This window comes from Miniopterus natalensis, chromosome 21, assembly GCF_054644295.1.
Source record: "Miniopterus natalensis isolate mMinNat1 chromosome 21, mMinNat1.hap1, whole genome shotgun sequence".
Taxonomy (NCBI): Eukaryota; Metazoa; Chordata; class Mammalia; order Chiroptera; family Miniopteridae; genus Miniopterus; species Miniopterus natalensis.
Genome location: NC_142101.1, coordinates 8,551,919 through 8,578,065, shown reverse-complemented (window position 1 = coordinate 8,578,065; position 26,147 = coordinate 8,551,919). Strand labels below are relative to the sequence as shown.

The 26,147-nt window shown below is 52.6% G+C and overlaps 1 protein-coding gene across 2 annotated transcripts; it reads left to right on the top strand.

The window, feature by feature from the left end:
* The first annotated feature begins 316 nt into the window (after positions 1 to 316).
* On the top strand, positions 317 to 26,012 carry URB2 (URB2 ribosome biogenesis homolog). 2 transcript variants are annotated; one of them, XM_087828861.1, is made up of 10 exons: positions 317 to 427; positions 2,247 to 2,385; positions 4,431 to 4,607; positions 6,298 to 9,622; positions 12,296 to 12,456; positions 14,240 to 14,350; positions 16,026 to 16,268; positions 18,859 to 18,946; positions 21,787 to 21,917; positions 25,591 to 26,012. In XM_087828861.1, exons 2-10 carry the CDS (start codon positions 2,260 to 2,262, stop codon positions 25,714 to 25,716), a joined length of 4,488 nt encoding a protein of 1,495 aa, XP_087684987.1. In that variant the 5' UTR covers positions 317 to 427; positions 2,247 to 2,259; the 3' UTR covers positions 25,717 to 26,012. The 2 variants fall into 2 exon arrangements, with proteins under 2 accessions (XP_087684987.1, XP_087684986.1); XM_087828860.1 differs by having other exon boundaries at positions 21,787 to 21,926; positions 25,519 to 26,012.
* Positions 26,013 to 26,147: the final 135 nt, after the last annotated feature.

Here is a 26,147-nt window from a genome sequence, read left to right as displayed (position 1 = left end):
CCGACGGCCGGCTCAGCCGGGCCCCCGCGCCCCGCGCCCCGCCGCCCCCGCCGCGGCTCTGGGCGGCCGCTCCATGACTGACGGACACGGAGCGGGCCGCGGGCTGGGCCGCTCGGGCCTCCAACGCGCAACCGTCTCCACCAATGGGCGAGGCGCCTCGGCGCTCTGCTGGCGATGCCTGGCGTGCGCGCCGCCCCGCCCCGCCCCGCCCCGCGCCGCCGCCGTCGGGCGGAAGGAGCGCGGGGGCCGGTCCCACGTGGTGGGCAGCCCGGGAGCCCCGACTAGCCGCCGCCGCGCTCCGCCGCCCCGGGGTGAGCTCCCCAACCTGCGGACTGCCCTCCGTGCCCGCCCGCCGCGCGCCGCTGGAGGGCAGCCCCTTACCTGGGGGCCGCGGACAGGTTGGCCCCTACCCGGGGTCGACCAGGAGGTGAGCACCCAGCCTGGGGACGGCCGTGCGCCCCCGCCCGTGGCCCCGACCCCCTACCCGGAGTGGTCCCCGAGGTGAGCTCGTTCCCCGGGGGCGACCGTCCGGCCCGCGCCCGGCCCTCCCGGGGTTGAGCGAGGGGCGAGAGCCCTCTGGGCTCGCTCCTCGGCGAGGTTCGGGGCTTTTGCCTGGGAAATAACGGGGGGGGGGGGGGGGGGCGGGCTGCACGGGCTGTGCGCGCCCCTGCTAAGACCCCTGGAGGGCGCCCGGAGCGGAACTCGGCAGATTCCCGAAGGGTGCCTGGGCGTCTTTGTAGCCAGTCCTGCAAACACTTTTTAAGTACTTTGTAGCTGTGGCGGTGGCTACAAGATAGTGAACTTACTTCTAAGTAGTTGTTAGGCGTTGGGCATTTTGACAACACACGAGAATGACAGCGCTGGGCTGTTCTGTTCTCTGTAGTTGAGTGAAGGAGACCATGCTCAGTGTAAGTGTCCTTCAGCCGCTGTTTGCTCATTCCCTGAGTTTTTTTGTGTTGTTGTTTTTTTTAAATCCTCACCCGAGGATATGTTTTTCCACTGCTTTTTCAGAGAGAGGGTGGGGTGGGGAGAGAAACATCATGTGAGAGACACATCCATTGGCTGCCTCCCGCACGCGCTCGCGGGGACTGAGCCTGCAAACGCGGTACTTGCCCTTGGCTGCAACCCAGCCCCGGGACCCTTCTGTCCGCATGCCAAGGCTCTAAGCACCCAGCGAAACCAGCCAGGGCACCCTGCAAGTTCTGAAGGCAAGTCTGTAGGATTTCAGGGCCGATAGATTTAAAAGTGCAAGTGATCCAGCTGGAAATTCTTTAGCTTTGACAGTTATAAGAATTATGAGAGTACGATTTTTTTTTTTTTGGTGTTTCAGTTGTCCAATTTTTTTTATTTACTATAATTTTATTTCAGTATTAAGTATCATGAAAAATTTTCTCTTTTGAAGAAATGACGTGTATTTTCATATGATGAAAATGGCTTAATCAGATGAAAGTTTCCCCTTTTTACTATGACTTTTAGGAACGTCAAAGCTACATTTACCTCAGTTATGTAGAATTATAGGTGGTTGGTATGTTTGCTTTTCTTCTTTGTTCATGACTTTATTGTATTCTGTATATACAGCCTTAATCGTGTAGCTGTATTTTGTAGAGTTTTTGGAAGCAATGTGTCTTTGTAAATTTATACATTTACAAATAAAGTTATAGTGGGAAGTTACTGTTGCAGCTGAAATAACAGGACTCCCATTGGGACCGGGTTTATACTATATTTCCTTTTCACTGGAAGGGATATTACTTTCTCTAAATACTGCTATTTATTTATTATTTTAAAAATATACCTATTGATTTGAGAGAGAAATCAATAGCTCTTTGAACTACTTAATGGAGCTGTTTTTGATACATAATCCATAGACTATTTTAGGAGAGTTGCACAAAAACTTTTTCATCCTAAAACCATGTGTGAGTGAATCTTCTTTCACAGGTAACTTGATCACTGAGTTTTGCCCAGTTGAATTCACACACACTTACCTTTGAGGATGCGATCACAGGAATACTCGTACCTATGTGTGTAATCCATCTTCTGCCTGCTTTTGTCTGAATTTCCTCCTGAAAATTCTTGTGCCCTAGCAACTTATATATAGATTTGTGCCCAACAATTCTGTTGATGTGTCTTAATTCATTGAAGGAATATATATATATGTATCTTGTAGACAATAAGATATGTAACATTTATTTTCTGGTGCCTGTTGAGCTTGACCTTAATGTAATTTTTTTCATTGTGTTATATTGTAGATAAAGTGTAGCAATGGCCGCTGTTTATTCGGGCATTTCCTTTAAGCTTAAAAGCAAGACAACTTCCTGGGAAGATAAACTAAAGCTAGCTCACTTTGCTTGGATTTCCCACCAGTGCATTCTTCCAAATAAAGAGCAGGTAAGTTTAATGTGAAACGTACATTTTTATAACCTAATGATTATTTATGTAGATTGCATGTTGATGTTTCATTAACAAACTTTCTCTGTTGCAGAACCTTGGTTAGAATCTCTCTTAGGTTTGGAAACCTCTCTCGTGTTCCAAATTAAGTATGTGCATCAGTGAGCAAACTGGGATTTAGGTTACAGAAGCTAGGTTCTGAGTGTGTTGGGAGCTCCGTTAGTTTGTAAATCCGAAGTGACGTTTCATGTGCAACTGCTTGTTGGAACGTTGTTAAACACTTTTGGAATTTGATGAGTTGGGAAGTAGAGAAGCTGTAGTGGTTATATTAAGTCATTCCGGAAATGGATTAGGGACCAAGGAAGACATTGCTCTTTGCTAACATGTCTCAGTCTTATTTGGCTAAGTGTATTTAGATGAGCTCATGAGATTGGGTTCACATACACCCATGTGCTAGTATTAAAGAAGCCAGCATGAAATGTGTCGGAGACGGATTACACCTGCTAACGTGCTGATGAGGTAACAGTAGCATATCTAGTAGTTTCTAACACTGGCTGCACCTGAGCTTCTTGGCAGCTTGACAGCCACCTGACAAGTGCTACACACGGTGAGATGAAAGGGGAAGTTATGGCCGGCGTTTTAAAAATTTTATTTTTCAATTACCGTTGACATTCGGTATTATTTTATGCTAGTTTCAGGCATATATCATAGTGGTTAGACAACCCTATAATTTACAAAGTAATCCCCCTCCCGATATTCCAAGTATATACCTGGCACCACACACAGTTATTCCAATATTATGGACTGTGTGTTTCCTATGGTGGTGTTTACATCTCCTTTACTATTCTGTATCTACCAGTTTGTATTTCTTAACACCTTCACCTTTTTCACCCGGTGTCTCAGCTCCCCAGCTGCCCTCCCCTCTGGCAGCCACCGCTTTGTTCTCTGAATCTATGAGTCTGTTTCATCGTTTATTTTGCTCTTTAGAGTCCACATAGAAGTGAAATCATACGGTATTTGCCTTTCTCTGCCTGACTTATTTCACTTAGCACAATACCCTCTGGGTCCGTCCACGCTGTTGCAGACGATGAGATCCCATTTTCTCTTTCAAGGTCACGGCCGGCCATTTGATCAAGGCCTAAGGTCCCTGCTCCCTGTATCCTGCGAGGTTAGTTTCCTTTCGGCGTCCGTCGCCGTTCGTGCTGTCATTGACAGTTCTGGTATCGTGAGCTGGGGCCTCACCACCTTGCCTCACGCTCACAAATAAGGAACCGTGTCACAGTAATGGGGATTACGCACGTCCAACCCTGCTTTTCATAAAGCACCTGTGCCTTCTTTTACAGAAGACTGGGTGTGTGTCTTCTGATGCGGTAAGTGGGTTGAGAGGCCAAGCTGCAGGCAGCGTGGGAAGCCAGAACACAAACCCCGTCTTTTAACTCTGCAGCTTCACTTCATTTGGTGGCCATTCTGAGCACCTGTTGTGCTTCTAACTGTAGACGTTTAGCATCACTACGTAGAGACATGAGGAGGAACTGCTCGAGTTTCACTGGAAACTTTTTATTGGCCTCGTATGAAGACATAATTGTTTTTATTTTTTAATAGTAAACATTTTAAGGCATGAGGACATTTATGTAATATAATATTACCAAAGGTGCGTTTTATTATTTTTATTTTTTTGTGAATCCTCACCTGAGGATATTTTTGTCCATTGATTTTTAGGGAGAGTGGAAGGGAGGGAGGAAGGGGGTGAGAGAGAGACAGACAGACAGACATCGATTGGTTACCCCCCGTACATGCCCCAACCAGGGCCTGGGATCGAACCTGCAACCCAGGTACGTGCCCTTGGCTGGGAATCGAACCCATGACCCTTTGGTGTGTGGGCCGACGCTCTAACCACTGGGCCACACCGGCGACGGCCCAAAGGTGGGTTTTAAAGGAGAGTTTTCTCCCCGGCAGTTGGATTTGGTTGTTACGTGGAACGCCTCTGTCAATGTCCAGTGTTTTCTTCCCTCGGTAAATAAAATCACTTATTTTTCCAAATTTAGGTATTACTTGATTGGGCAAGACAGTCACTCGTTTCATTTTATAAGAAAAAGCTTGAACTGAAGGAAGACATTGTTGAGAGGCTCTGGATCTATATAGACAGCGTTCTGCACAGCAGGAAACTACAGAACCTCCTCAAGAGTGGGAAGACAGTTAACCTTCAGATTTCCCTGGCCAAGGTGAGGGTTTCTCCTGTTGTCCCGTGTGTGTCACCCGCATCCCTGCTGGTTTCCGGTCAGTGCTGGAGGCTTATTTGTTTTAGGGTTAATTATATGAAGATGCAGGAAATGTCAAGGGAGGGGGGAAGGAAATAATACTAGAATGACAGTAATGACTGGTATCTATTGAATGCGTATTGTGTGCTCTGCACTGTGCTGAGGACTTTGTTATTTAGTGTTCAGGAAAGGCTTAGAGCTGTTTGACGAAGCGGTTGATGAATGCCTTTTTAATTGTAAAAGATTGCTAGCAAATGATGCGACTTTGTGATCCCCCTACCCCACCTTCCCATCTGCTTGAAGGGAGATCAAAGGCCAAAATCTGGGTAGGAATTATTTCCTCAGATTCTTGTCTCAAAGTGATTTTTTTGAAGTCTTGGATCAGAATTATGAACTCCGTTGTCAAAACCGAGTGTTTGAAAATACTCCGAGAAAAACTGGTGACAATAAAAAGCACAAATAACAAGCACGTGTATGTGCCAGGCTCAGAGAGGTTAAGTAACCTGCTGAAAGCCACACAGCCGGTAAGAGGCACATGCTGCCTCGGTGCTCAGCCTGTGCTCTCCACCTCACTCTCTCGCCCTCGTGTGTGTAGGAAAAAAGCGGAAACCGGGGAAGGCTGCTGACAGAAGGATTAATCGAGCCGCCCGACGGTGCATAGGCTTTAGTGGTTCTTGAAATTACATTCTAACTTGTACGTCACATTTTAGAATAATAGACTGGTGACCACTCAAATGGGTTATTCTGAGTGGTCCTTTGGGAGAATGGGAAGAAAACCTTACAAAGTCTCTGTATGTTTGAAAAAAAGTCATATTTTAATATTTATGTGTGTTTTATAATTATATATAAAATATTAATTCTGTAGTACATGCACTCAGTGTGTAAGTAAATTATCCTCACCTGGGTATAAGTGTGGGAAACAGTTGCAGATGAGTTGTGTGCTCAGAAGTATTTAGAGATCACTGTAGCAGTGCGTTGGCGTTTAAGTATTTGACATTTTTGTTTCAGCTTTTCCAGAGCCAGCAGTTACTTGAATGGAATTAATCACACCTGTCATTGGGCTACTGACAGCTTAGCACCCAGGATAAATTTGATTCCCAGATGCTGTAAGGCCGGGAGCACGTCACTGAGCCCATGAGTGAATTTTGGAATCTGCCCAAGCCCTCCCCAATTCTGGTGTTTGTGGGTTTCAGAATTTTGGAAGCAGTACACTCTGGGTTTGCTGCACAATACGTAGTAACTGAAGACACTTTCTTTCCTCTTTCAAGAGTGCCTGTCGCTTTTGCTTTAAAAATAGAAACAGCATCACGGACTACAAAAATTTAATTTGGACTACAGGATCGCAGCCGAAGGCCACGGTCAACCGGCCTGTAGTACCTGAGCTGAATCGCAGGTTGAGGGTCTTTGTAGTTTAAGCCTGTAAAACCCAGCTCTTTAAAAGGGGACCGCAGATCTACGAAGGCACTGCTCTGCCCCCTTTTCCAAATTTATGTTGACGTGTGAAGGAATTAAAACAGGTTCAAGTTCAGGTAGATGATATAATTGCTTTTTTTATCAAGATGAGGGCAAGGAGTGAGTTGATGGATTCTTTTGTATTTCTTGTGTATGTGTGTGGGTTTAGGGTCAGTAATGAGTTTTCTCTCTTCCTGCTCAGATCATAAATGAGAGAATAGCTGAGTTCTCTCTTTCGGGATCCCAAAGAAATATCTGTGCCGTGCTCAGCTGCTGCCGGGGCATCCTCTCGACGCCCGCCCTCGCTGTCATCTACACGGCCCGACAGGAGCTGATAGTGGCCTTGCTGAGCCAGCTGTGCTGGTCGGCCTGCAGGCAGCCAGAAGGAGCCGTGGTGGCCCTGTTGTTCGAGGTCATTCACCTGGCCCTTGGCCATTACCTCGTGATCCAGCAGCAGCAGGTCAACCCAAGGCGAGCCTTTGGAGAGGTGACTGGGCGTCTGCTCCAGCCCTGCCTGGTCCTCAGGCACCTACTCTTGGGGGGCACGTGGACGCAGGCCGGCCAGGGCCAGCTGCGGCCGGCGCTCAGCCGGGACCTCAGGACTCAGATCGAGGCTGTGCTCCGAGGTGGAGCTTTTCAGCTCGAGCTGCTCTCGTCCTACAAAGAGGAGCTCTTGGACCAGCCGCAGGGTGACACGAAGGTGGGGGCCATGAAGAACCTTCTAGCGCCCACGGACACTGTGATTGCCAAGCTGGTGGAGGCTGGCTACTGCGAGCCGCCCCTTCACGCTGCCGTTGTGGCCAGCTCGGTGGCCTTGCTGTACAAGCTCTTTCTAGACTCTTACTTCAAGGAGGGAGATCAGCTGCTCTGCTTCCAGGTGCTCCCCAGGCTGTTTGGCTGCTTGCGGATTGCACAGCTGCCGGAGGGGCCGGCACAAGCCCTGTCCACGTCGGACTGGACCACGGAACTGCTGGTTGTGGAGCAGCTGCTCAGCTCCGTGGCCAGCAACAACATCTACAACATTGCAGCCGACAGGATCCGGCACGGAGAGGCTCAGTTCCGCTTCTACCGCCGGGTGGCCGAGCTGCTGATAAACCACCCGCAGGCGTGCGTGCCCTCCTGGTTCCGCTGCCTCAGGGCTTTGATGTCGCTGAACCATCTGATCCTGGAGCCAGACCTGGACGACCTGTTGGCTTCAGCTTGGATCGACGCGGACGTCACGGAGTTTCGAACCAAGAAGGCCCAGGAGGCCCTTGTTCACACTCTCTTCCAGACGTACGTCAAACTCCGACAGGTGCCGCGGCTGTTTGAGGAGATTCTGGGGGTGATCTGTCGCCCGGCTGCCGAGGCGCTGAGGCAGCCGGTGCTGGCCGCGGGCCCCTCCGCCGCGCTGTGCGAGTGCCTCCTGGAGCTGCCTCCGAGCCAGATCTTGGACACGTGGTCCCTTGTGCTGGACAAGTTCCAGTCCCTGGTCTTGCCTCACTTGCGGGGCGATGCGGACATGGCCTTGAAGTCGCTGTCCCTGAGCTCGCTGCTGCACTGCGTCCTGTTCAACATGCGCAGCCCGGATAGCGGCACACCCCTGCCGGTCGTCAGGCGGATGCAGGGCGCCATGGAGAGGATGCTCCGCGAGCTCCTGAGGCCCCTGCTGGGCCTCCTCCTGGACGCCCCGGGCCCAGAGCTGCCGCCGTGGCGACAGAAGGTCAGCGACGCGGCCCTGCTGCTCTCGCACACCTGGGCCCAGGTGGACACCGTGCTCAGTTTAAACTGCAGCCAGTATCACACCGTGTCCGGGGCCCCCGCAGGCGCCGCCCTGGAAGTCTCGCACCTCCCTTCGCTGCTCCCAGGCGTAGAAACACGCCACTGGAAGAAGATAGAGAAGATCACGGCTCAGGTCCCCTCTGTCGGCAGGTACTGCTTGGAGCAGCTCCACCTGAACAGGATGAAAAGGGCTTTACTGCAAGTGGGCGTCCAGTCGGAAGACGCCCTCCGGATCCTGAGGGAGGCCGCTGCGTACATTCTCGGCTCTGGCAGAGAGAGCCTGACTCGGGGGACGGCAGCTTCCTGGGACGGCCAGGCGGGGACAGTGAGCGCGGCCACGTACCCTGTGGCACACTGGCATCTGATCGTGTCGAATCTCACAGTCTTACTACCCTATCTTGGTCCGGATGATGTGAGATACCTGGCCAGCGTCCTGCTGAGAACTCTGCCCGCGAGCAAAGCCCAGGAGGGCTCAGCAGATGAAGAGCCAGACATCACGCTCGAAGGGATATCCAAGGCCGTGCTCCAGAGCCCTCTCTTCCCGGAAATGCAGCCCCTCCACGCCGCCTTCCTCGTGGGCCTCACCCGGAGGTGCGCCGGCGCTCTGTGTGCCGGCGCCCGGAGCGACCCGGGGCTCCTCCGTCAGCAGCTGCCCTGGCTGTTTGAAGGGGACCCCATGGATGTGGCTCACTGGGAAACCAGATTTGCCAGAGTCGGCCCTGAGGGCACAGAACCAAGAGGAGACGTTGCCCAGAACTTACTCTCCTTGGTCCAGCGCGACTTCCCCGTTCAGCTGGAGGAATCGCAGTTAGAGGTTCTCCTGGGGCTCTTGGAGGTCGCCTCTGCTCTGCAGCTGGACAGCCTTGCGGCCCCCTACCACGTGCGCGGGTTCCTGCTGCTGCTCTGCGCGGCCGTCGCCAGGCTGGGGAGCTCCTGCTCCCCCTCCCTGACCCTGAAGTTTCTGACGACCTGCTACCAGCTTCTGGGTTACCTGCAAAGGGGGAGATGCGCCCGCTCGGTGCTCAAGGTCCTGCACGTCAGTGATATCTTTGAAATCGTGCTGACCTCGTTGTTCAGAGCCAGCCGCGGGCTCCTCACTGACGGGGACGACCCCTCCTGGCTGGAATTCCTCCAGGTCCTGGGGACGTTCCTGGAACAGCTGATGCAGATGCTCATCCAGGTGAAGCTCAGCCTGGTGCTCAATTTTGGGAAAATCGTCTCGTTCCTCTCAAGGTGCAAAGGGTACCCCGAAGGAGCCTCAGGCAAACAGTTGAAAAATCAGACTCCTCTGGGCCAGCAGCTCCTCCTGCTGTCTTTGACCAAGTTGTGCCAGGTCCTGGGGCCTTTCGTCAGGGAGCGGAAGCAGCAGCCGGACGCCCCCGAGGCCCTGCGGGGGCTGCTGCAGCAGGCGGTGCTGCAGGCGGGCGCCGAGCTCCAGGACGTGGCTCGCGGGGCCCGGGGCCGCCTGCCGCCTGCCTTCCTCTCCTCGGTCAGCACGCTCCTGGAGGCGGACGTGGGCCAGCACCCCGGGCTGGGGGGCACAGACACTCCTCCCGTGACGGGCGCGCCGCGGCTCTCCCACCCTGCCCTCTACCAGAGCGTTTACTCTCAGGTGCTGGCGGAGTTGCCGGCTCTGGCCAGAGACCCCCAGTCTTTCCAGGCCGCCGTGCAGTTTTTAACGCTTTTCCTTTTGGCCCCAGAGCTGCACCCCAAGAAGGATTCTGTTTTTACCGCCATGTTTCACTCCGTGAGAAGGGTTCTCGCAGGTAAGATGTTTTCTCTCGAGCTAATTCTGTATTCTAGAGCTTTTGATGAAAGCTAGCGAAACGGCCCCGCCCTCAAGGTGAGTTGCTGTCCCTCCCTCGTAGGAACAGGCGCTCGTTTCGAAAGGTCCACCTCGAGAGCAGGGAGAAAGCCTCCCTCCCGCCTCTCCCAGGCCTTTCCTTCCAGTCTGCGTCCTCTGCTCCCATCAGCCCTCACCTCCCAGGTTCCCTGTGTTTCCCAGGCACGTAGCCTTCTAGGTCTGTTGTTTAGCACCCGGGCCTTCACTTATTTTGGAGATAGTCCTAGTTTGTAGTTTTGAAATCTCTGCTTGTCTTGCCAGGTTTTATCTGTCCTGGCCCTGGATGGTCAACAAAGATCATTTCATTCTTATTAGTAGGCTCTTTGTATCAGATCCTCAGTGCCGGCAGTTGACCTAAGAACTATACAAAATCTGCCAACTTTCGAAAAACGACAGTGACTTAGTTTATATAGGGAACCTCATAAAATTCCTTGGGGGCAGGACCTCAACCCCCTAGGTTTCAGTGTGGTACCGACTGTCATCGGCACCATGGGTGCTAATTGGCTCAGACCGAGACACCGCAGTGATCTAGGGGGTGTCACAGGGCCACAGAGCTAGCCAGTGTCCTCGTGCATGAGGATTCCATGTGTCTGTCCCCCTGGTCAAAGGTTTATGGGGCAGATTTCATCCCCACCTGGTTCAAGGTGGCACACGCCACATTCCACAGCTAGCGTGTGTTTCTTTTCCTTTGGGTTGTTACTGGGGGCTGAGGCCAGTTAGGATGATCTTTGAGGGGAGGTTAGGGAGCCCGTCTGCCGGCCTGACCCTCAGAACCCATGCCAACCCCTCTGCTTCCCAGGGGAGAGGCTGTGATGGGCCAGGAGGAGCCACAAGCGAGCTCAGATCCGAAAGTGTTAAATGGGGCCTTGTGGGGAGTAAAGCGGCGGGCGCCTGGGCCGGCGCCAGAACTGAGGTGTTGAGGCCTGAACAGCGCTACGGTTGTCTCCCTGCCTTGGTTGTGGCTCCACTGGGCGGCTGTGGTGTAGCACGTTTGATCTTACTCTGCCAGCTACTCTCGGGGATTGGTGTTCACCTTCCCGGTGGAGGCTAAGATTTAGACTTTTATTAACACTTGTTACAGCGTCTAAGTGAGCGTGCTGAGAAACGGCAGTTGGTGGTCTGAGCCCTGGCCCCGTGCCCCTTTGTTAAACAGAATACGGAGTTCTCGTGTGTCCCTTCAGCTTCGCTTGTCGAGGTGGGCTCTGTGTCCTGACTCTGTTTCCCTGGACTCGTGCCGCTGACCTCAGGATGGAGCCTCAGTCAGGGTGGTCCGAATGCAAAGCCAGCCGCCCCTCTGCCCCCGCGGAGCATGGCTGGACGTTACCTCTGGGTCCAGGCCTCACCCCTGTGCTGCTAGACGCGGTCTAGGAAAGGGACCCGAGTGGTTAAAGGCCTGGGAGAAATGCCAAGTGAGGAGAAGCCCAAGGCTTTGGGCGGAGAGAGGGAGTGTTAAGGTGGCTGTGAACGACTGATGGGCCGCCGGCGTCCTAGGGTGATTCAACTGTTTTACTCATAAAGATGACAGTAGATCCCAGGAGGCAGCTGATCAATGGTTCTCTCTCATCGATGTTTCTCTCTCTCTCTCTCTCCCCCTTCCTCTCTCTAAAACCAATAAAAAAAAAACATAAAAAAAAAAAAAGTCAGTAGAATAGATAGACCTCCTTAATTCAGTTACAAAAACCATCATTTTAAAAAATGCTTCCTATACATGTGGAACTATATACTATTTGGAGATGAAGTATTGATTTATCTGATTAATTTAGTAAACAGATATTTATACAGATTATGGAAGTGACAGGATGAGGAATGCTGTGAGGTTGCCCGGACCGTGGGGCTAGAGGCTGAGAGCGGATGTGCAGGCAGAACCTGAGTAAGCGGTGGCCTCGGGCGGCCAGGAGGCCGGGCGGGGGTGGGGGCGTGGAGATGGCAGGTGCGCTAACGCCAAGCCTCCCGCGTGGTCGACACCCTGCAGGGCCTCCCGTAGCAGCTGCTGCTGTTGTGCCCATTTCACTGGTGAGGGAATTGAGGCTCAGAAAGGTCATGAGTCTGGGGTCTTACAGCTTGCGGGAGACAGGGACCCAGATCTCTCAAAGCTTTGTTCCCTCCGCCCTCAGTGCTGTACTTCGTAAGGAAGGAGGGGACATAGGAAGGTGCCTGGTGACGTGTAATAGTCTGATGGCTGAGACATGGCTGGAAGGATGAGCTGGGGCCAGATTGTAAAGGGCCTTGAATGTCCTAACTTTGGGCTCTGTTATGGGTCCCCGTGGGGCAGGGGACCTAGGGACACTGGGAGGGTCTCCTGCCTTGAGTGAGAGACAGCTGGCGGACTACACCAGGCAGCCCCCAGAAGCTTAGGCTTGTTTTCATCTATTTAATATGCCCATCTGTTTAAAAGTACCAGCACACCCCTGTAACCCTGCTGCTTTAATAAGAGAATCCCCCCCCCCCCCAGGCTCCTCTCTGCACCGGGAGAGAGGCGCCAGGCTGGGGCTGTCGGTGCCCTGCCCGGGGAGCATTCCCATGCCCCCGAGTGCTGGCTTTCAGTGGCTGCTCTAATTCATCTCGCCTCCCCTTGTCTATCCCGTATTCCACACAGATCCTGCAATCCCGGCTCAGGTAATTCAGAACATCGAGCCTCACTTGGGAGCCTTGCTTTCCCACATGCTAGAGGCCGGGACGACAGAGGACTTCAGGACGATGGTGCATCACATTCTCCAAGGGCTGGACGTCAGGAACGCGTGGAGAGCAGACCAGCCGGTGGGTTGCCCTTTCCTCCCTCACCTGGCAGGCGCTTGGGTGGTGTTAGCTCTAACGGGAAAGCGTAAGGTGCTGTGTCACCCCTAAAGCCGGACTCACACAGCAACAGAGGCTCGAGGCAGAGAGGGAGCTTACGGAGGCAGCTCTGGCTCCTGGAGACCTCGTGTTTCCGGGGGGAGCTTTTCCCAATAACAGCCGTGCTCTTATGGTGTTAAATACTAAGTGTTACATACTCAATGTTACATGCTCAGTGTCACGTGTAGATGCGTAGAAAGCTAAATCCTGCCCATCCTTAAGACCTTTCCCATCGTACCTTTTGAAAGTTTTTACTTGTTTGGCCAATGGCCCGGATCCCGTCTGAGAATCACTCAGGTGAGCAGGCTGCCTTCGTGCGCCTTCATTCATTCGGCGGCTGCCGATAAAGCCCCGCCTTGCCCCTGGCTGTCCCGTGTTGGGGCCTCTGCGTGGAGCCCGCATGCTGGCGTTCGGCCTCCGAGTGGCCTGAGCGCTGGGCCGGTCACATGTCCTCTGCACAGGAGGAAGAAGGCCACAGAGCCAGCTGTCACGGGGCCCGAATTACAGGCCAGGTTTTCTGCTTCTGAACTTTCTCTGCCTCCCAAGTGGCTTCTTGACTCTGGATTATAATCAGCGCAGGGATTGGACTTTGATTTGTGGGGGGAGGGGAGCTGGAGAGGGTACTTTAAGTTAGAGTCGGGCAGCAGAGGGACCGCAAGGCCTCCTCTATGTGCGCTTGAGGCCGGGCTGGACCAGGGCTGGCTGCTCCGTCACCTGCAGCACTGGCCCACCTCTGGAAGTTTCCCTGTGTGTGTCCGCAGCATGCTCGATCCCTGGCTTTGAGAAGGCCTCTGGGCTTCCCTTCAGCAAGCCAAGGAAATGCAAGCCCTAAATTCCTGTTCAAAGCAGTCGGGTAGTCAGAGAAGAGTCCCGGAGGAGGTGGTGAGACGCGAGCCCAGCGTTTAGAGATGGAAAGGGTTTGGGTGGGGCGGCTGGAGCTGGGGCACGTTGCTCTGGAGAGGAGGAGGGTGGTGTGGGCACAGCACAGTCAGCAGAAGGCGCGTTTACGTGAGAAGGTGGCGGGCAGGGGAGGTGCCAGCGGGCAGTCCTCGGCACGTGGACACATCCCGAAGGTGGGTGGGGGAGGGCGGGGCGGCGCTTGGGGGGCAGTGTGCATAGGGGGGTGTGGTGTCAGAGGGAGTCAGAGGGGCATGTGTGGGTTGTGGGTTTGCCCTGTTAGGGGAGGGAGAGGGGCTGGTGCACGTCTGAAATTGATGGGGTAAAATGCCCAGCATGGTCAGACGCTCACTGACACGGGCGCTCAGTAAAGTTAGTCCCCTTCCCACATAGTTCCCATCTCATGGTTTAAAACCATCACCTGTAAGCAGGTTGTTTACTTTGTCCGTGTTTCCTTCTGCACCTGCAGTTCTTGCAGCGGCTTCCTCCCGACACTGTCTTGACCGGACGGAGTCTGTAGTTAGGTTGCTGTCTCCGTTTGTGGCCGTCCAGACTCACACATGTTGGTTTAGTGAGATGCTGTTGAAAAGACCTGTCTTTGCCCCAGTTCTGCTCATCTTAGTCATTTAGACCCTGTTTGGTGGCAGAAAGAGCCTCACCCCGGGGCTTCACCCAGCGGGTCTCGCCCACGCCCCCGACACCTGGGCTCTAATGGGCTCTGTGACTTGAGCACCAGTGACCGCCTCTCCCCAAGCTGGCCTTCTGAGAGGCTGGGTGATTTCTGCTAAGTCTTTTCTCTTTTTTTCCTTAGGCTATTTTGTCGGCTGTTACACTGATCAAGCTGCTGCTGAACTGCCCGCTGAGCGGAGAGAAAGCGAGTCTGTTCTGGCGGGCGAGCCCCCAGATACTCACGGCCCTGACGGTGGGTGCTGCACCTCGACCCCCCTCCCCGTCTGCCCTTCCCTGGTTTTGTGCACAGTGTTCCGGGGCTGACCATGGCTGCAAGCTGGGTGCTTTTCCGCCCGGGCGTGTGCTGCCTTTTGTCTGTCTGCACGTGTGGGGGTCTTCGTAGGTGTGGGTGTAGAGGAGGTGTGAGGGGGCCTTGAGGAGCATTAGGAAGCATTTGCTTTTTTATGCTGGGCGACAGTGTTGGTTTTAATGGCATTAACATCCAGGAGGTCACTCATCAGCTCTGGTTGTAACTTCTTCCTGGGGTGCAGGGCCACTGCCTCTGCTGGGCTGGGCCAGGCCCCTCCCGACGGGAGGCAATGGAAGGACCGTGGTGACCGTTGAGGCTGCTGTGGAGGCCTCTTTAAATGAGGTGAGATGAGAAGGAATTCTGGAGCTCGCTTTGTCCCCGCAAAATGTAGCGGCCAGGTCAGTGCATCCATTCATTGTAGGGTGTGTGTGTGTGTGAGTGCGATTAAAGTCTGCAATACAGCGAGACTACACGGCTTCACGGAATGGTATAGTACTGTTGCAGATAGATGGCCGTTACAGTCCCGCCCCTTGTGCACTGGCACCTGGTGACGTGCGCAGGGGTCACAGGACTTTTTGTTTCCCTCGAACAAGAGCTGACTTCACGTAGGGACTCTCAGTGTCCCTGTCCCCTGGAGTCTGGTGTCAGTATCGCACTTCGGTTTGAAAGATCAGCATCTGCTTTAGGTCGGTCCCCGCCCTAATGCCTTAAAGTCGCTAGTGCTGACCGAGAGAATGCCCTGGGGCAGCATCTGCTAGGGCAGAGGGGCTGAGGAAGGGGCTTACTGTTCTCCTTTGTTCTTCAGTTTTGTTGCTTTGTGGTTTTCCTGGGAATCTGCCCCCGTAGACGAATCCCATCTCCCCAGTGTGTGTGGCACCAGGGGGAGGAGTGAGTGTGTTGGGGGGCAGGCGGAGTGGGAGAAGAGCGGTCGAGTGGCTCGTGAGCAGTGGTGACTGTGTGCGCGGCAGGTCTGCTCTGATACAGACACCAGGCTAGAAATGGCGTAGATAAAGCTCAAGGGCAAGGCACGGAGTTAACGCAGCTCGAGCGCCCAGGAGAAGGTGAGCCTTGTGAGGGACAGGCCCTGGGGGCCTCGGCTGAGGCGCTTTACCCATGGCCGCGCAGGGAGAGGGGTCGCAGGTCACACGGTCACCTGGGGGAGACTGCGCCACCCCTCATCTCGAGTCTGTTCTCTCTGCTCTACAACAGTAACTGAACGTCTTTAACTAGCGCTGATTGTTAGGAAATGTAACAAGGGACGTTCATAGACGTGCAGAACTAATGGTCTTTTTGGGAAGATATCGTTGCGTGTCCGATGTGAAGTCTTATTTTTTTGAGAAACTGGACAAATCAGCTCGGATAAGAAATTACTTGTCATGTAGATGAGTCCAGCAGGAGGTGTGGCCGGAATGACCAGGTCCATGGTGGTCGGCCTTGGAGACGGGGCGCTTGCCTCCTTGTGTCTTCAGACTGCCCACTGGCCACACGGGTGCAGCTGGGACTTTGGACATCCTTCCTTACGTCACTTCAGCTCTGACCTGCGTCTGCTTCAGTTTTTGCGTCGCGTCTTCGGAGAACCGCCTTCATTTTCTTCCCTTTGTTCCGTCTTGTCCTGTAGCTCCAAAACCGAGAGGCGTGTCAGGAGCAGCCTGTGCCCTTGGCGGTGGTTGAGCCCATTTTGGACGTGCTGGCCCTGCTGCTGCGGCAGGGGGAGGAGGCCATCAGAAACCCGCACCACGTCAGCCTGGCCTTCAGCATCCTGCTGACCGTCCCCTTGGACCACCTGAGGCCCCTGGAGTATGGGAGCATCTTCTCCAGGGTGCACAACGTGCTCTTCTCAGTCCTGCAGTGTCACCCGAAGGTGAGCAGGGGCCAGGGGCCCGGCGGCCTTTTCTTTGTTAGCAGGGTGGTTTTTGTCTCCAGAAAGGCAGGTATTAAAACTTCACTGTTGCAGGATAAATAAATAAAATGATTTGCTAAGTAAACAGTTGTTCCAGTAGTTTCCAGGGCCCCGGAGTGGCTTCCCAGGCACAGAAGCGCTGACCTTCCTGTTGGGCTGTTGGAGTGAGTTTTTCTTTGTTGGATCTGCCACTGAACAATGGTTGTGTTCTTGCTATGTAAGGAAGCTCATTAGAATTTACTCTGTTTCTGCAGGTCACGTATTTAAATGCCACTCACTTGCTTAGCTTTCTTCTTGGGTGTGTCGTTCAGATGGGTAGAGAGGGCAAGGCATCCTGAATTCCAGTTCTTTATATGTTGCCTTTTAAATTAAATTGATGCTAGAAACATATGCCTCATAGAGAAGATTCCAGCATTGAGCATTTGCTGTGTGTCCCATTTCACTGCCACAGCAAATTTAAGCAGTAGGTGGTCATCCCATTTCACTGAAAAGAAACAGAGGCTCAGGGCAGCTAAATGATTTGGCCAGTGTCGTCCAGCTAAGTCTAAGTCTCAGGTTCTAGACTGGATTTCTCCGGCCCATGTTCTCACTGCGCCTCCTCCGCACACGGGGTGCAGGGGGCTTGTACGCCAGGGTGGAGACCCGTAGCCACAGGCACGTTCACACGGGTTAAGAGTTTTAATGTTCTGAGGTTAGAGACCTGCTAGCGGTGCAGTTTTTCAGACGTTCATTCTCTGGCAAACTAAGCGGGCATGATCCTGGGCCCCGCGCCAGTGTCTTCCTCACTTAACAGGTGCCTCTGGCCCTGCCTGTGTTGTCCGCGTCTTTGTTGTTACGTCTCTCTGCGGACTGTTAGGGTTTTACGCGACCATCCCGTGTAAATGCAGTAGCATCAATTACAAACTGAAATTGCGGTTCCCGCGGAAGACGTGGGATTTCACGCGGCTGAGGAAAGTCGCGTCAGCTGTGCAGGCCTGCAAGACCAGTAACAAACGCCGTTCAGCAGCAGGAGGCTTGAATGAGAGCTGACAAGAACAATGGCATGGAATTGCAGTAAGGGGTGACGCCACTAATGGCAGCTGCTCACCCTCAGGTTGCCCGTGGGGCAGAGAGGGGAGGCGGGGCCCCGTGAAGCGCATGGTCAGTGTTGGCTGTGTGCGTAGTCCGTCTGAGTTGATGAAAGCACAGGGCTGGCGTCTGCTTAGGCAAACGCTAATGGGATGGACACACGAAGTGAACCCAGGGGCCCCAGCAGAGCACCGAGCCGGGTGATCGGCAGCTGGTGCTGCTCTAAGCACTTTACCTGTTGTAGCTATTTCCTTCTCACGACTGGTTATTTCCATTCTGCAGATGTGGAAACAGGCACAGAAAGGTTGGGTGATCTGTCCAAGACCACCCATTACGCCAGAGTGCAAACTCAGATATCCTGGCCCTGGATTTGTGCATTTTAATCCTATGATAGCAGAGGATTCACAGGTCCTTAGGAGATCTGAGGGAGCTCTGGAAACTTGTGCAAAAATAACCTCTTTCTGAACACAGTGCAAGAGCGGATAACTTGATGGAGAGAATGCGATGTTATGAATCTGGTTGGATAAGTTAGCCCCAAGGAAAGAATTCCGACACTGGATTTATTGTTTGTTCTTTCTAAGAGTTAGAGCAGTGCTGTGGGCGGGATGGTCATCGTGGTGGGCACGTTCTGCATTTGCGCCATGTAGCACGGTGACCACTGGCCACGTGTGTCTTGACCAATCGAAATGAAGTCTAGGAACTATATGACTAGGAACTGAATTTTAATTGATAAGTAGCCACATGTGGCTTGTTGTTCTGATCATGACCTAAGGGGGGTCGAGTATAAGAGAGGCATGTTTTATAATGTTCATGTTACTTTCCAAGATCAAGTCCCAGCCAGCTCTTTTCATCACTAAAAAATGAGAAGTTTTGATACTTATTTTAAATGGATTTGCTTTATGTAATCTATTTTTTCAGTGCCAGTTATATTTATTTAACATATCTTTATTGATTTCAGAGAGAGGAAGGGAGAGGGAGAGAGGGATAGAAGCATCAGTGATGAGAGAGTCATTGACCGGCTGCCTCCTGCACGCCCCCGACTGGGGATCGAGCCCATAACCCGGGCCTGTGCCCTGACTAGGAATCGAACCGCGATCTCCTGGATCCTAGGTCGATGCTCAGCCGCTGGGCCAGGCCTGGCTGGGCCAGTGCCAGTTATATTTAAATACATTGGCTATTGTTCCTTTTATTATTTAATAGCTTACAGTAGGAGACAGATCTAGCACATTCTGAACTAGGATTGCCCCATTGGGTCCTAACGTCCTGCAGCGTGGGAGTCCTGCCTCAGACCTTAAATGTTAAGAGTTGAGTAAGGCAGGTGGGTGAGCAGTTCCCCAGAAAGTCCGGGCAAAAGAAGCCGCCACAGCTGCTCTGAGCGTCCCGATAGGTGAGGTTAGGGAGGAAACCATGAGCTCCTTTAAAGAGAGGCTGAAATAACAATTACTTTTATATTTTCATCTTCTTTCGTCTGTTTTTACCACAGGTAATGCTGAAAGCCATCCCTTCTTTTTTGAGCTGCTTTCACAGGTTGGTGATTTCAGTCGTGCAGGAAGGACGGCAGAAAGAGAAAGGTAATTCGGTCACCGCATCAGCTGCACGGTTTCAGATGCGTTCCTTTTGCGGTGTCTCTGGCCACATATGTTACTGAAAATAAAACCACCCAGTTGAGTTTAAGAGAAATATTCAGACCATCAAATGCATACTCAAAATAATTTTTTTTTTTTAAAATCTTCACCCGAGGGTATTTTTTCCATTGCTTTTCAGAGAGAGTGGACAGCGGTGAGAGAGAGAGAGAGAGAGAGAGAGAGAGACAGTGATGTGAGAGCCACACTGATTGGTTGCCTCCCGCATGCGCCCCAGCTGGGCTTGGGGATCGAGCCTGCAACCCAGGTTCGTGTCCTTGGCTGGAATCGAACCTGAGGCCCTTCAGGCTGAGGGCCGACGCTCTAACCGCTGAGCAAAACGTGCCAGGGCTGAAAACTATTTTTAAAGCAATTTCAAACTGTCACAGTGTTTACTATATCAGAACAGCAAATGTGTTTGATAGGTCCTAATCGAGATAGTTCTTTTTCTGGGGGGGGGGAAAATAGTATCTAGGTTCAGGAAATATTTACGCTCATATAAAGGGGATATAAGAGCGACTGCAGTTCCATTCTTGGCCTCAGGGACTTCTATTCTAATGGGGAGATGACAAAGGAAGGGGCAGGATGGGCCTATCTCATTTTATAAGAGGGGCAAGTCCCTCCTCATTTCATTGTTCCGGCCCCGTCTTGGCCAAGTCCTGTGTGTTTACCAGGGAAGCAGGCTGCCACACGGCAGGAGCATAAATTATACGTACAGCTTGTTTTCCAGCCTTGAAGTTTGTTGATTCCTGCTAAATTTCTAACTTGGGGATGGATGCTCATTCATGAAAAATTTGCATATAAAGCGAGGCTGTCTGTATTGCGCTGTTTCTAACTTGTGTAGTGTGGCGCGGCCCGGCCTCATGCCCGACGCTGTGCGAAGCGCAGGCAGAGGGTATGCGGCGGGAGCCCTGGGGCCCCAAAGGAGGGCCGTGTAAGTCAACTTGGTGTCAGGGGAGACCTGGGCCGTGGCTCTGGACTGACTAGAAATGCATGAGCAGCTCTTAACTCCTCCCCGCAGTGTGCGTCAGTTTGATAGGTACAGACTTGTAGATGTAAGTGGTAACTACTTAAACCAACTAACTTTTGAGGAGAGGGAAAGGGTATAGTCTACACTGCCCTATAATTCCCACATTATTCCGCCCGGTCTGGGGATTAGTTGGGGATTGCACAGGAGGGTGTTTGGCTTTCTCCCGTGCCTGGTGCAGAGGACGCCTCGATGCGATACTGTGAATATATTAGGAGCAGGATTGGGAAGCGGGTTCCAGGCCCCGTTAGCCTCGGCCGGCTGGTGGTGGCCAGCTGCAGCTCCGTGTCGAGGCCGCTGAGGTCACGGCGGAGCTCAGCAGGGAAGAAGCCCTGCTCTGGCTCGTGTGGGCTGCTTGACAGGAGGTGGGAGACCCGGCGCAGGGGAGCCCCGGTCCCAGCTCACCAGGCAATGGCGCGGAGCCCTGGTCCCACCCGGCCACAGGCGTGTCCTGCGTGTCGTCGAACGTGTGTCCTTTGTTCCGAGGGGACGCAGGGGCACGTTGCACGCGCGGGGCTCTGTGCTACCGGCTCTGCTGCCTTCACGCTGGTGCAGCTCAGTCGTCTCCCATCTGCCAAGACTCGGCCCTCTGGAGTGTCAGTGGCCTGACCGAGGAGAATTGTAACCACTCGCTCTCTTCCGGTGGGCATCTACTGCACCCTGTAATAACCGCGCATTAAGCCGCGCCGTGCTGCCAGCTGCACGTGTAGGTTGAGCGGTCTCCAAGGAGGGAAGCAGCAGCGTGTATTACGTGTTAAAGTGCCGCACGGGAGTGCACGCCCGCTTTAAGTAGCCAGCGGATGTTAACAATTTACATAATTTCATCGATCTAGAAAAATTGCACGAACACAAGATGCTCGTATGCGTAACCAAAGCCTTAAGAAAGACGTCGTACATTCTGAAAACCAGGTTTATTAAGGCATGATAGAGGAGTAAAACTGCGTGGACGTGAAGTAGACAGTTATACAGAATGTCTGCCTCGTCCCCGAAGGCGTCCTCTTGCAGTGCGTCCCCCTCGGACGCCAGGCACCCACTGGTCTGGTTGTCACTGTATCTGTTTGCATTTTCTAGAATTTATGGAAGTGGGTGTATCTGGTGAGTGGTGAAAGCGGGGCAGGTGCTCTGGCCTGTGCCGGGCTCCCACCTGGGCTCCCACCTGGGCTCCGTTGCGCCGGCCCCGGGAGCCGGTGACCTGGGCTGTGGCTAACGCCTTAGGAGTCTTGATTGAGCTCTTGACCTGTTGCAGTTGTTAGGGGGTTTGTTCAGGAGGGTCTGGATGGCCCTCGCACCTTACGGTGGAAAGAACTAGGAATCAGAAGCAAGTCTGGGAAGACATACGTATGTTATATACGTATATATTCATCTGCCTGTAAAAGAAAAGTCCACAATTTCTGAAACATAAGGAGACAATGACATAATTAGGCCATCTTATCTTTAAGATTATAGGATGTCAAAAACCAGTTTTATCTCCTTTTTAAGTACAGCAGCTGTCCTAGATTTCACCCTAAAAATCTCGGTTATTCTCACAGACTTAGAAAAACAACCCTGACTCTTGAGTATTTTAAGTGTTCTTCCCTTTGTTATGTAGATAAACATTCGGACACATTGTGTCTCCCTCATTCCGTCTGCAAAATAAGCTGTTTAAAGAGTGCGGGGGGGGGGGGGGGGGGGGGTTAGGGTTACGACAGAAGGTTTAAGTATAAAGTAGGAGAGCCAAAGCTCCTGGTCTTGAACTAACGGGTCTGGAACCTCTGCTGCGCAGGGGGCGCAGACGACCTGCCGGCGGTCCTGGGGTGCGCGCGCCTGGTGGAGAGAATGTGCAGCCACATCGCCGCTCAGGCCGAGGACTTCACGGTGTTCTCTCCGTTCATGGTGGCCCAGTTCGTGACCGAGGTGCAGAAGGTAAGTGAACTCGGGGCCTGTCCCCAGCGCTCCCACCCGGAGTCCTCTGTAGCTTCCTGACCAAAGCGGCAAGCGCCGTTTTGGGCCTGCCCATCCTGTCCTGGCAGGTGTCCCGCACGCCCCTGGGTGTGGGCCCCACCCCTGCAGGACTAGACCAAGTGACGTCCAAGAGGCTGCAGCTCTGCTATGTGGAAGGCCCTCAGTAACTGTTAGGTCTCTCTCTCTCTCTCTCTTTTTTTTTAAAATTCCTCACCCAATGGAATCTGCAGCTGAGGTCCCTGCCCTTGTCAGAATCGAACCCAGGACCCTTCAGTCTGAGGGGTGACGCTCTAATCACTGAGCCAAACCGGCCAGGGTATGTTAGGTCTCCTCCTTGCCCAGCACGAACCTCGGGGCCTCTTCAAGAGTCTCTAGTCTCTTGAATAATTAGGGAGGTGAAATGCTGTCCGGGTTCAAGGACAGGCGCTCTCATGGGACCAGGCTTCTCGGTGCGTCCTGGGCCCCTCGGCAGCAGGAGTTCACTGATCTGTACCCATGGGGTCCGGTGTGCATGTGGCTCAGCCGTGCTCAGGCCCTCAGAGTAGATGACATGGTGGCTACACCACCACTGGTGGTTACAACCACCAGTGAACCCGTGACGCTGGAGATGCCGCATCTTCAGGGGCCGTTAGGCTGACCAGAGGACAGCCTCACAAACATTGGTGGCTTCAGGTTCCTCCTGACGCTGCTCAGGAGGAGTCCGTCACCACTAAGTAATTGCAGACCCACTGGCCCCGCTCACCTCAGCCAGTGGAGTTGCCTGTCATGCCTGGGCACTGGGCGGGTGGTGGGCAGGGGCCACACTGTGCGAGGCAGCCTGGCCCGCGGGTGCGAGCTTGGTCCCCACCAGGCCCGGTGTGTGTAAGCACTGGGGCAGCAAGCCAGGACCCTTCCTATAGCCCTTGAATGAGATGTGGGCTTAGAGTCTGATTTCCTTGGAGTTATTTACCATTTTTATACAATCTTGATATTTCCCAAGCCCTCGAGTCATTAGTACGTAGGCGTTTGCTGAAGAAAAAGCTGACATGATTTTCTGTTTCGCTGAAGAAAGAGACACAGTGATATCACGTAACTAAGGGTCAAGAAGGGAGGCACGAATTCGAACCCTGAAGTCATTGATTATTACTCTGAGATTTACATTATGAAAGGTCTCTGGTGTTCTGGCCTCATTTGTGTCTAATTTATGCTTATCAGTTATTTTTTAATTTTTAATCCGAAAAGCCCAAAGGCCTTGGGAATTATCTAAGACTTTAGTATCCCAGAGTCCATTGGCAGGAGAGCCTGTGTTTTCTCTCGTTTGTTTTTCAATTTAGTAATGCAGAAAATATGCCATATGCATTGGAGCCTTCCGCTGAGACAGCCATGAATCTCTCTGGACCAGACAGACATGTTTGAGATTAATTGCTGCTGGACAGAAAGCACAGCTAAGGAATCCTCCTTTGCACTCCCCCGTGTTTCTGTGGAGTGGGCGTGGGTGCAGGTCTGTCAGCAGTTGGAGCAGATGACCTGGTGGGACCGTGTCGTTCGGAACCAGCAGCGACACCTGCAGATCTCGGCCCCTCCATGCAGCCGTGCGTCACGGTTCAAGCAAGGCAGGGAATTCCTTTAGGGTCACTTTTCTCTTTTACTCACAGATCAGATTTACAGCTGTCCCCCGATGAGAACTTAGAGCAGTGGTTTGTGCTGTTCATCCTGCCCAAGGTTCTCTTAAACCGCTGAGCTGTTTTCATCTATTGGGCAGTGATCTCAGTGTCGTAGAAATTGACTTTTTTCTCTTGTTTTGTAAATAAGTCGCTTGAAACACAGATGCGATGGCCGTGTGGGTTTGACACCTCCGGCCCCCTGTTGCCCGGCGGAGCTCTCTGCTCTGGGCCACGCCGGTGACGCAGCATCATCCACGCAAACGGATAGTGACGAGCGTGGCTTCAGGCCTCAGCTCTGCCACTGCCCAAGTCCCTTCGCCCCTTTGGCCTTTGGAAGTGGAATTATTTGCTTAGTGTGTGATGGCTGCATGAACGAGTGAGCAGTCAAGTTAAAAAGCCCTCGCCCCACTAGTAAGATTGAGGACTTTTTTGTTTTTTCGTTTGTCCTTTGTTTTATTTTTTTCTTTGCCTCCGGGTGCCTGACTGTGGAATCCACAGACAAGGCAGTGCTCCTCCCCGTCTGGAGTGTTTCTATTTATAAAACAGTGCAATTTAAGATGATCACCTGTCACGGTTTTTTAGAACGATCATGTGAAAATGATCATGACTTTGAAGAATAGCATCCTTTCAGTGACAGACACAAACGGCCTCTTTAGGAATCTGCCTCCCAGTGGTTGCCGTGGCGACTCAGACTCCTCCCAGTTAATAAGACACCTCCTCGGGGAAGCTGTGGTTTGCAGAGAGGCCTTGTGGTTTGCAGGTGACCTCTTGTAGGTCATCAGAACATTAGTAAAAATGCAGCCGCATCCCAGGCCTCCCAGCTGGGACCTTTCGGCTGCTTTTGTTTTCCACTCCTGGGCTATTCAGACCCTGCTCAGCGCCAGGTTCAGCTGGAACCTGAGCAGCTGTCCCAGATGGCGCGTGGGGCCTGCTCTCCTGGCCTTTCGTCTGGCTATTAGTCTGAATCTCTGATCTGAAAGTTTGTGCGTGATATCCAAGACAGCCGTGTCAGAGCTGGGCTGCCCAGGCCCCTGCCGTGCTGCAGATTTCAGTTAACCCAGAATCTCAGGAAAGAAATCGGTCCTTTAGGCACAGGGACCAATCCAACTACTCGGGGCAGTTAGGAATTTAGGGCCCCTTGTGCTATTGCTGAAATATCCATTAAGTGGTAATCAAATCACATGTGATACTGGGTGGTCTAATGTGATCTAGTTGCTAATGCAGGCCTGGCAGCGATGTTTGGACAGTGTCAGAGCCTGCCTGCTCCTGGCCTGTTCACCCGGCCGCCCTGCTCCGGGGGTAGGTGGGCTCAGTCGAGGAGTAAACACCGCTTCTGGTGTGATTGCACATGTGGAAGAATTTAACACAATGTGCAGGCGGCTCTTACTATGATTTGTAAATGTAGAGTCCAGTTTTTAATGCCCCTGGTAAACACATAGGCATAATGTGTTTATTCAAAGCTATCCCTATGATGTTTTGTTTTTTTAAAATACGTTTTTATTGATTTTTAGAGAGGGAGGGAGGGAGAGGGAGAGAGAGAAACATCGATCTGCTGCCTCCTGCACATTCCCTACTGGGGATCGAGCCCACAGCCCAGGCATGTGCCCCGACCTGGAATAGAACCGGCCACCTCTTAGTGCCTGGGACGGTGCCCAACCAGCTGAGCCACACCGGCCAGGCTACCCCGCGGTATATTATTCCAGGTTTTTGTTCACTTGAGTTGGCTTCTATTTCCCCAAAACATAAACTTGTAAGGTGTAAAGATCCAATGATGTAAGGTGTGTGCAGAATGATACTTGCAAGGGGATATCTTTTCTCCAGTTGGAGGCAGACGTTGGAATTCCCTGTCGGGTCTCCGAGGGCCTGGCCCCTGCCCCTTCGCCCTCACGGAGGGATGTGTCTTTTCCCAGGTTACCTTGTACCCGGCGGTGAAAGGCCACCTGCAGGAGGGCATCTTCCTCATCTTGGACCTCTGCACCGAGTCCGACATCCAGTTCCTCCGGGCCTCACTGCCGCCCGGAGTCCGGGACGTGTTTAAGGAGCTGTACAGCGACTATGTGAAGTACCACAAGGGGAAACACGAGGGGGAGAAGAGGTACACTGCCTGAGGCCGCACCCCAGAGGCCGTCCGAGCGACCCGGAGAGGGAAAGGCTCATGCCTTCTACTCAGCACGAAAGACGTGGAAACCCTTTGGGATTATTTAATATTCATACCATATTTTACAGCCATGTTTTTAACACTGAGTATTTTTTAACGTATCTTTTTATGAAGTAAGTACTGCAATAGAATCCTGAAAATACACCTTACCACGAGATGAATTCAGTCAAAAATTGCTGAGCCCCTCTTGTGGTCACTCCTGATGTGGTTCTTGCCTGGGTGCCGCCCTCCGCCAGGAACTGTGCAGAACTTTCAAGGACACAGTTTTTTTAGTTGGTGCATGGGTATGTTATTAGTTAAGTCCTATTTAAATATCTCTGCCTTTTCTATTTCTCAAGTAACATGGGAAGTGTTGAAATGCCACTTTTTCTGGGTCTACCT